Source organism: Astatotilapia calliptera, chromosome 23, assembly GCF_964374335.1.
Source record: "Astatotilapia calliptera chromosome 23, fAstCal68.1, whole genome shotgun sequence".
Lineage (NCBI taxonomy): Eukaryota > Metazoa > Chordata > Actinopteri > Cichliformes > Cichlidae > Astatotilapia > Astatotilapia calliptera.
Window position 1 is genome coordinate 32,525,391 of NC_137443.1, and position 9,789 is coordinate 32,535,179.

The 9,789-nt window shown below is 41.2% G+C and overlaps 1 protein-coding gene across 4 annotated transcripts in view; it reads left to right on the forward strand.

Annotated features, from left to right (window-relative positions):
- LOC113016462 (beta-1,3-galactosyltransferase 1-like) overlaps nucleotides 1–6,732 on the forward strand; it is a 203,118-nt gene extending 196,386 nt beyond the window's left edge. For all 4 annotated transcript variants that reach the window (XM_080297204.1, XM_080297203.1, XM_080297202.1 and 1 more), the window contains one exon: nucleotides 4,514–6,732. In XM_080297204.1, coding sequence (XP_080153330.1) covers nucleotides 4,772–5,758 — 987 coding nt within the window. In that variant the 5' untranslated portion in view covers nucleotides 4,514–4,771 and the 3' untranslated portion in view covers nucleotides 5,759–6,732. The remainder of the gene's footprint in view (nucleotides 1–4,513) is intronic.
- The last annotated feature ends 3,057 nt before the right edge of the window (nucleotides 6,733–9,789 follow it).

Sequence of the window (9,789 nt, forward strand, 5' to 3'; positions counted from 1 at the left end):
GTCTCACAACAGTGATGTAAGCGAGTGCGCCGTTAGTGACAACAGCTGTGTGCAGATCAACAATGGATCACATATCGATTGTGGGAGAGAGTATGAGCGTGCAGCGTTTAAGCATGGAAGTACTGACCTTACTTTGAGTTTGATTCCATAAAAAGTGACAAAAACATTAGCGTCCATCGTGCGTGGGAAGAAAACTTCTTTTTACAGCGAAAAAAACCCCTAAACTTCCAAGCAAGCACCGAGTGCGCAACGACGTAATGGGAAACTCACAGAGAAAGTCGCGGATTCTTCAACTGACCGCGGCACACCTGCACCAGGGTAAACCTCCGCCTACCGCAGTCCTGCTTTACAGGTGAAAATAGAGCAACAGGACCGCTGAGTCTTTGACTTTATTTATTTTCTGCTGTGTTTTACTTGCATCTATTTGAAAGAGTGAGTGTAAACACAAAAAAATATTTTATTTTATGTGCTGGAATGTGCAGAAGATAGGTTTAAATGTTAAACTAATTTATTCAAGTCAGAGAATGTTGCATATAATTAAATTTTTTGCTTGATGCATAAAGTTAAAAGATTAAAACTGATAAAACAAGTTAAAAAAGAGACTTTTCCATTTGATTACATTTTGTATGATGGATTATGTAGAAAAAGTAGAATTGGGCTGAAAGGTCTATCGCTTTATCACCTATTCAGGTTGTAAATCGTGTTTTTAAAAAGTAACTAAGTAATTAATTACTTTTGAAAATAAGTAATCAGTAAAGTAACGGGATTACTTTTTTGGGGAAGTAATCAGTAATTAGTTACTGATTACTTTTTTCAAGTAACTTGACCAACACTGGTAGAGATAGTGTTTGTCTCCTGAATTCAAACTAGAAGCTGGTTCCACAGAAGAGAGGCCTGAAAACTGAAGGCTCTGCCTCCCGTTCTACTTTTAAAAATACTCTAGAAATAACAACTAATCCTACAGTGTGAGAGCGAAGTGCTCTGATGGGGTGATATGGTACTATAAGGTCATTAAGATAAGATGGGGCCTGATTATTTAAGACCTTGTCTTATTTAAGAATTTGTCTCCCTATTTATCTCTGCACTGCGTCCAGCTCCTTTTTCCTTTGGATTACTCTCTTTAACACCTGTTCATGTTGGATTTTTCTATTATATAAAAAGCGCTCTGTTCAACTTGAATTACATTTTGGTGAAGATAGAAGTGAACATAGAAGTGATCTTCACCATGTTTTGGGACATGGTCCCAAAACTACCATGTCATCCTTGGTCAGTTCAGGTTGTTTCACTGAATCTTTTTGCTCACAAGGCTCAAGACATTTCAATGATGCTTGTTGCTAGCAACAGGAGATGCAGTAGTCCTCCGTATTCATTATTACATCTGTTTTGTGATATGTACTAGAACCCATGGCAACAAAACAGATCCAGAGCATAATGTTACAACCACCACGCTGGTCAGCTGGGACATTTTTCTTAGCTCTGAAGGCCTCACCTTTGCTCCTCCAAATACTCTTGCTCTTGTTGTTGTGGCCAGATAGCTTAATCTTTGTATCATGTGAACATAAAATTTTTCTCCAAAAGGCATTTGGCTTTTTCATGTTGGCGGCTGCAAATTTCAGTCAAGCTTGAAGGTTTTGGAGCAGGGGCTACTTTCTTGCTCGGCACACTCACAGTCCGTGATTATGTCAGACTTGTGTCACTGTGAACAGTGAAGCTGGTGTTCCAGCAGTATCCAGCTCATGGAAGGCTTGAGCCTTGGTGGTTCCTGGGTTGTTTTTAACCAATTTCTTCTCATCAGAAGTTGACCATTTGGTTTTTCTTTCAGACCTCGGCAAAGTTGTGACAAATCAAGATAACTTGTACTTAATGTAGAGTTGTTTGAAGTGATGACTGCAGTTGTTTAGAAATAGTTCCAAACTACACTATATTGCTAAAAGTATTTGCTTGTCTGCCTTCACATCCATATGAACTTGAGTGACATCCCAGCTATAACACCTTCAACTCTACTGGGAAGGTTTTCCACAAGGTTTAGGAATGTGTTTCTGGGAATTTTGGGCCATTCTTCCAAAAGTGCATCTGTGAGGTCAGAAAGGTATTGAATGAGAAAGCCTGGCATACAGTCTTCACTCTAATTCATGCCATTGGTGTTCTTTTTCTAGGCAAGTTCTCGCACACCAAACTCATTCATCCATGTTTTTATGGATCTTGCTTTGTGCACTGGTGGGCGATCATGTTGTAGCTAGTGGGGTGAGTTGCTTTACACCACAGCATCCGATGCTTTGCATTGTGCTTGGTGATGCAAGGCTTGGGTGCAATTGCTAGGCCATGGAAACCCATTCCATGAAGCTTTTTACACACGGTACTTGAGCTAATCTGAAAAAAAAATTGTAGAACCTTCAGCACCACATAAAAAGACTTAAATAACTGCATGTATAGTCAAAGAAATTATTAAAAGTCTAAAATGACCATAATGAGTGTAAGCAAGCTTTTAACCACAACTGTATGCATGACTGTTGGATTGGATAGTTTTAAGTAGGTGTATTTGATTAACATCAGCACCTGAGAGTATATAATTCATGTGAGAAGGATAAATAGAAGTACAAAACAAAGTAATCCACATGTCCAAATAAAGTTTTTATGTTTTGTGACTGCTACTATTATCATCCAACATTCTTTGTCTGGAAATAAGTTGGTTGTATCAGTAAACTGCGTGAGCTGTTTTTGCCATTCAATATTACCTTTTGCTAACCACAAATTAACACTGACACTGGTGTTAATGATCATCACAGTTAATAACTGTGATCCCAAGCACCCAATACTGCTTTAGAAGGGTAAGATAATTTGGGAAAGAGTGTATTCAGATGCTAATGTAATTTTATGTCGCATAGCATCATGAAACGATATCCATCCATCCAGCCATCCTTCAGTTTACTCTGAGAGGAAGTTAAGTGTCAGGATTTCGTGAGATGAATCGCTAAAGTGGGATATCTGTTATTGTGAGCATAAAGTCGTTCTGGAGGATTATGAAACCGACAGAGCTTCCTCAAGGTGAAAAGAAACCGACGTGGATGGGAGAGGGAGGAGAGGGAAGAAGGGTGAGCGAGGTCGTGGCAAGAGGATGAATATGATGATGTAGTGACTTTGTCTGGGTGGGAGGGAGGAGGCTGTGGAACTTGAGGTAGACCGATTGCAGTAGAAGCTGCCAATTAGGTGGAGTTGAGCTCTGATGTGATAAATATTGCACCGCACCAAAAATAATGATATGCAGAGAAGGTAAAGGTTCATGGTTGATGTGAGGAAAGAAACAAGATGGTGTGGGAAACGTGAAACCAGACCAAAAAAATAATAAAAAAGGCGAGAGCGGGAGGCAGTGAGACATATAAAGATGGATCAAGTGCCCACTGAAGTAGAGGAAAGAGTGATTGAGTGGATGGAGAGTGTGGAGGTGTGGAAAAGCAGTCATGATGAGATGGATTCTACTGGACCGTGAGATTGATGGCTCTGCTTAAGAAAGAGAGAAAAGAGATAGGGGAGGGTGGAGAGGGTGAGGGGAAATAAGAAAAAAGTCCCGATGAAAAGAACCATCAGGCCCCACAAGACATTCCAAAATCTTGGCTTGATAAAAGAATAAGCTGCTCTTATCGTAGGACTTCCATCTTAAAACAGAGCGCAAGAAGCATCTCTAATAGGATCTGTAGCACTTTCTCTGGTTCGTCATGAGTTATGCACAACACAAAAATATGTTTCCTCAGAATAAAAACAGAAGAAGGCTGTTTCGATATCGTAAGAGATTACACCTGGATCAAATAAGTCTGTTTGTGAAGGATTATGTTTTTATCTGGTTTTCTTTGAATGAATTCTGGCATCCAAATAAATATTCCATGTTATATTCATCCTTATAGCCCATGTCAGCGTGCCCAATTACAGCGTGTATTCTTAAAAGAGTTCCACAACATCCAACTAACGAAGCTCATTACAGGGCAAAATTAAGCTGCTAAGTTGGTGGTGACATTAAGGTGTGGAAAGGGTAGCTGGGGAGGGAATGGTGAATACAACCATGGCAATGAGGTTACATTTTTACCGTGAGCTCATTACACCTTCTCTGCCTTAATATCACCGTCTCCTCCTGCTCCGCCGTGACTGCTCTGATTCGTCAGTCTGTGTCTAGTTCACTGGGATGAGAGGGAGATAAACTGTTTGCAAACAGAAGATAGTCAAAGTCGAGGCAAAGTAGGGTAGTGTTTCGTGGGATATTCACTTTCTTCAGCTCACGGCGCCTCTCGTCAGAGGCAGCAATGGAATGATGTGCTGTGGCACGTTTCTGCTTGCACAGTCGCTGAGTTGATGTTATAGGCTATAATGAATAGAGAATAAAAAATTGCTGCTAAATAAGTCACACATCTGGCCTTTTCAAAAATGTAAGACACAGGATGCTAGATGTCTCACCTTGTCTCACTCCTGCTGCTGTTTCATTATGTGGTTCTGATTTATGTCTGTTTTTCTCATCTTTTTTTAGATGCTGTCAGAAAGAGTTGAAAGTCGTCCTGTGAGCTGCGATGGAACACAGTAAGGGCATGGACATGATGAGAAATCTCTGCCATTCTGCTTTTCAATCACAATAGCAGCACTAGACTACAGAGAAGTCTTGAAATTAATGTCAGCTGTGTTGCGGAGGCAGCCTCCCGCTGCGCTGCAAGCTCTAACAACCCATGGAGGCGTGGCTTCAACATTTCCAACCCTGTTGCCACTGGTAATACCAGCCAAGTGAACAGAGATGCCTTCTAAGGTTTCCTGCTTATACTTGCTGACAGTGGTATGCTGGGCCAGCGCTTTGTGGTACCTGAGTGTTTCCCGCCCCTCTACTTCCTACGTGGGCCAGGTGAACATCCCAATACGCAATACACTCAAGGTGAACAAGAACTCCACATTCAGCAACATCCGCACGCGCTCTGTCAACCCACACGACTTCGGCTACCTCATCAACGAGGACAAGAAGTGTGAGTCAGAGCCCCCGTTCCTTGTCATCCTCATCAGCACCACTCACAAGGAATTCGATGCCCGTCAAGCCATCAGAGAGACATGGGGGGATGAGAGCACGTTTCAGGATGTGCGCGTGGTCACGCTCTTCCTGTTAGGCCGAAGCACTGATGTTGTCCTCAACCAGATGGTGGAGCAGGAGAGTCAGATCTTTCATGACATTATAGTGGAGGATTTTATTGACTCATACCACAACCTGACGCTCAAGACTCTTATGGGCATGCGCTGGGTGGCCACCTTCTGCTCTAAAGCTCAATATGTCCTCAAGACAGACAGTGACATCTTTGTCAACATGGAGAACCTCATCTTTAGCCTCCTGAAGCCTACCACAAAGCCCCGAAGGAGGTACTTCACTGGTTATGTCATCAACGGTGGGCCAATCAGAGACATGCGCAGCAAGTGGTACATGCCCAGGGATCTGTACCCAGAGAGCAAGTACCCCCCGTTCTGCTCTGGCACCGGCTACGTTTTTTCAGCAGACGTGGCTGAACTCATCTACAAAACCTCCTTACACACCAGGCTGCTGCACTTGGAGGACGTGTACGTTGGTGTGTGCCTCCGGAGGTTAGGAATTCACCCTTTCCAGAACAGTGGTTTCAACCACTGGAAGATGGCCTACAGCCTCTGTCGCTACCGCAGGGTGGTCACCGTCCACCAGATCTCCCCTGAGGAGATGCACCGCATCTGGAACGACATGACCAGCAAGAAACACCTGAAATGTTAGCAGGACTGTTGGCACCAGTACAGAGTCAGCGTGGCGTTGAATCTCCTCTTACCACTTGTTTCTCTGTTACTGGTTGTATTGGCTAATACTGAATATCAACAATGAAGCTGTCAGTTCTTTAACCATGAAGCTCTACAGTGCGAGGCCAAAGCAAACCCCTCTGTATTATCCTGCCTGCTGTCACTCCAAGTTGTTTGAGTGCTCATACATTAGGCACAAACTTGGGAAAATGCTTTCCAGAAATGTGTGAAACAATCAGGTGGTTGGCTGTGATTGTCAGAGTGATTTTTATAAGACATTGCAAATCAGGAAGCTGAGGGGTTTGTGTTAAACTCCTCATTTACATGAGACTCAAACTGTCCCAAAATTGCCAACTGCAGATGGAATAAATGCCAACATGCTTGTCTGGACCCGGACGCTCTCTTCTTGGGTTCATCACAGGCTCTAATTATGAATGTTCCTCTTGTATTTTCAGCTGTTGTGCACTTCTGAATAAGGTGTTAACATTTGGATGTACTGTCTGGCACTGCAGCAGCCACGTCATCGTGAGGACCTCGATGAGTTTACAGTGTGATGACTCATTTAGATCATATTGCTCTCCCTCTAGCAAAGCAGATTAGGGGAATTAATGATCAGAGCGTGTAGTGCTCTTTACAGAATTAGACATATTTTCTTACAAGAGACCAACAGATCTTATTGTACAATGAGGAAAGATAAAGCAACTATACAGAGAGAAGATATGGGCTGCTTGCATTCCCAAGTGAATGTAACTTCTGTTGATGTGTAATGTGCAGTTATTTGTCTCTGGCAGTACTGGCAGGAGGCTGCAGATCATTCTATTTTCTATTACTTGAACATGAAGGAGAGCAGATGTACTATAGGAGCAGCAGAAGTGTATATTGAGAACAAATATTGCATTTTTGATTGCTTTCTTCTTTTCCATTACTTGAGATTAAATAAAGGCTTTTATAAGACTCCATGTTGCATTTATTAAGGCAAATAATATGAAAGTTTATATTCTTCAGATTTATACACATAACCTGGTAGTTAATATGCCTGTGAGCTTGTAAGGGATCTTCTTTGGTCTCTGAAGGAAAACACTGTGGAAGCTGCAGAAGTGAAAGCCTTTCATTAGTTGTGCAGCAGCTGTGCTCCAGTCGAAGCAGATCCCAGCTCCCAACGCTTCGCTGATGGGCGCAAGCTGAAATCTCGGCATGGTTCTGGAAACGACCTGCTGTTCTTTTCCATGCAGGTGAGTAGGCAGGCAGACCCTTGCAACTTGTAATTAAATAAGATGTGTAATTAGCAAATGACTGGTTTTTTTGTTTGTTTGTTTTTTTGTCTGAATCAGAGGAATTACTGCGGTAGATTTATGTGTCCAAATGAACTGATCCGAAAACACTTTCTTAGTTTTCACTGTCTCTCGTTTATTCACACTGGGGAACTTAAATGTTTTTATCTTGGGGTGTGTGATCAAGTAAGCAGGTGAAACCACGCACTGCAAATTCAGTTTAATTGTAAATTCTGTTTTGTTAAAGACAGTGAAAGAAAAAAAAATTCAGGTGAATAGACAAATGTTTATTAGTTTTCCTGGCATGTTTTACTTTGACTTATTGCACACTCACATTATAAAGGCTTAAAGTGCAAACTCACTGACTAAATGTGAAGGAAAGTTTATGCAACTCCCTCCCTCTGAATGAATCTTGGCTGTTAGATAACATGGGGGGAGGTGACCTCCTTCCTCTGAAGAAATTTACAAATGCACACAAACAGTAGCTTTGACTCCAAAGATATTGAAAATTTACGCATATGAAAAACAATCTTTCAATTATGAGGCTGTGGGCTGGCAAAGAGACCAAAAAGGATGAGGTTCAGGGGAAAAGAAAATGTAGCATGAGGTGAACCAGCAGAATCCTGGGCAAATGTCTCAGTAAAGTGGGAAATTGGGGTTCAGCAAGGGTTGAAAATTAAAAGTTGCTTTAAAATTGGTAACTGTCAGCAAGTGGTCACAGATCAGATCCCTGTTTTTGAAGCAACCATTTAAAAGGCAACAAGGCAGTGAACAGTAATTTTGGTTGTGCCATGGTCTCAAACCAATATTCCCTATTTTGACTGTAGCATAAATTACATACTGTCCTTCAGATCAGTGTTTCCCAACCTTTTGGAGCCACGGCACATATTTCACATTAGAAAAATCACACAGCACACCACCAAACAAAAATGTCATAAAAAGCATATTGATCATTTTTCCCCACGCACCAGGCGCAGCGGAATTGGCTGCGCCTGTTTTTGTATGTTTTTGGCTCCAAAAGACCAGTATATCTTTTTTGCTTTCTTCTGACCACTACTCATGCTAGGGACTTCATCTGGGTTAGAGTTTTTTCCAGGACCCGGGTCAGATTGACTATTTTTTCATTTCAAATATTTATTTATTGCTATTAAGCGCTGCGTTGTCTCACTATTATGTCATTTCTTCTTAGTCTTCTGTTTTTCTGGCAGTTGGCACCTTTTTATTTAGAGCAGGTAGTTGTAGTGCCCTCTTGTGCAAGAGAATGTAATTGTTCTCCCCGTCACTCACGCCAGTCGCTTACAGCACTAATCAGGTGGAACCAGATAATCTTCCATGGCTCACCTGATCATTTTTCACGGCACACACGCCGCAGCACAATGGTTGGGAAACACTGGTTTAGACAATATGTAATTTATGCTACAATAAATACTGTAAAGTAATAATACTGTAAAGTTACGTCTTACATAATCACATATGTCAAAATCAGTTTTTAACTGATGCTAAAACATTAAAGAAACGATATTAAAAATCAGTGCAGGAGGGCGAGCTGCTATCAGTCGTATCGCAACGTCTGACGTAAATCAACATATCTTTACATTGTTTGGAGAGAGTGAGTGAGACATGATCCTGATACACTTTGCTTAATAGGTACTATGTGGGAAACGCTACAGACAAGTCACCAAGTGATTCTGACTCCAGAGTTAAACTATTAGCAAACCAAAGCTACCAATTATGTTTGATGACTTTATGCCAATGCCATAAGATTAAAACAGTAGGTTTATAGTACATGTTATGTTTTATTAATTTCACCTATCAATGAGGATTGCATCCACCAACAAAAAATGTTTTCAAGAGTTTTGCTTTAAATGTATATGTATTTGAATTTCAGCTTTTATGTTTCACAAAACATAAAAAATCACAAATTAGCTTTAAAAATAGTCGTTTCCAGATATTTTGAAGGAAAGCACAGGTCAGACGTTTGGAGATCAGTCTAACCTTGACACAAAAACAATCCTGGAGAGCGAGTTTACACAATTTTGTGCCCTTTTTTTTTCTGTGCAGTGCAACAGTTGCTAGCAGGATACTGCTTAGCAAAGGCAGTTGAAAACAAACAGTCAGCATTTCCCTCCTGCTACACCAAAAACCTTTCTCTGTATTTTTGCAAAAGTTTTTAACTCAACGGCAAAACACGACAGAAGGCATCGTCAATCCTTTGACTTCTCCGTCTCTCTCCCTCACTTATTTGATTTCATTCTCATTATGAAAGACATGATATGGGCAGTGTTACCAGCTCTCAGGCTTCTGGCCTATGACATATGACTCACACCCAAAATAAATCTCACACCAGATAATGGGAAGAATCAATGGCACTGCTTTATTTCAATTTCTTTAGTCTTACCATCAGCTTTGGTGTATCTGCTGGTACGCAAACACTAGAGAACTGAAAACAGTGTTTGATTTGCCTGAGGCGCACAACCTCTCAGTGAGAGACGATTAATGAGTTTCTCTGCTGAGCCTTGTCCCCATTTGACCAAACATTAACAGGGACTGAACCTGTTTTTGTTGTTTCCAGCTGTTTGAGTTTATTAAATCCCTGAAGCTTGTTAGGATCCATAGAGTATGTCTCCAAAGCAAGAAAATTGCAAACATCTTTACATATATTTACACTTTCACCTCAAGACTTTGTAAAGTAAAAAAAAAAACAAACCTGACTCCACACGAAAGCTTGCAACCCTGATAT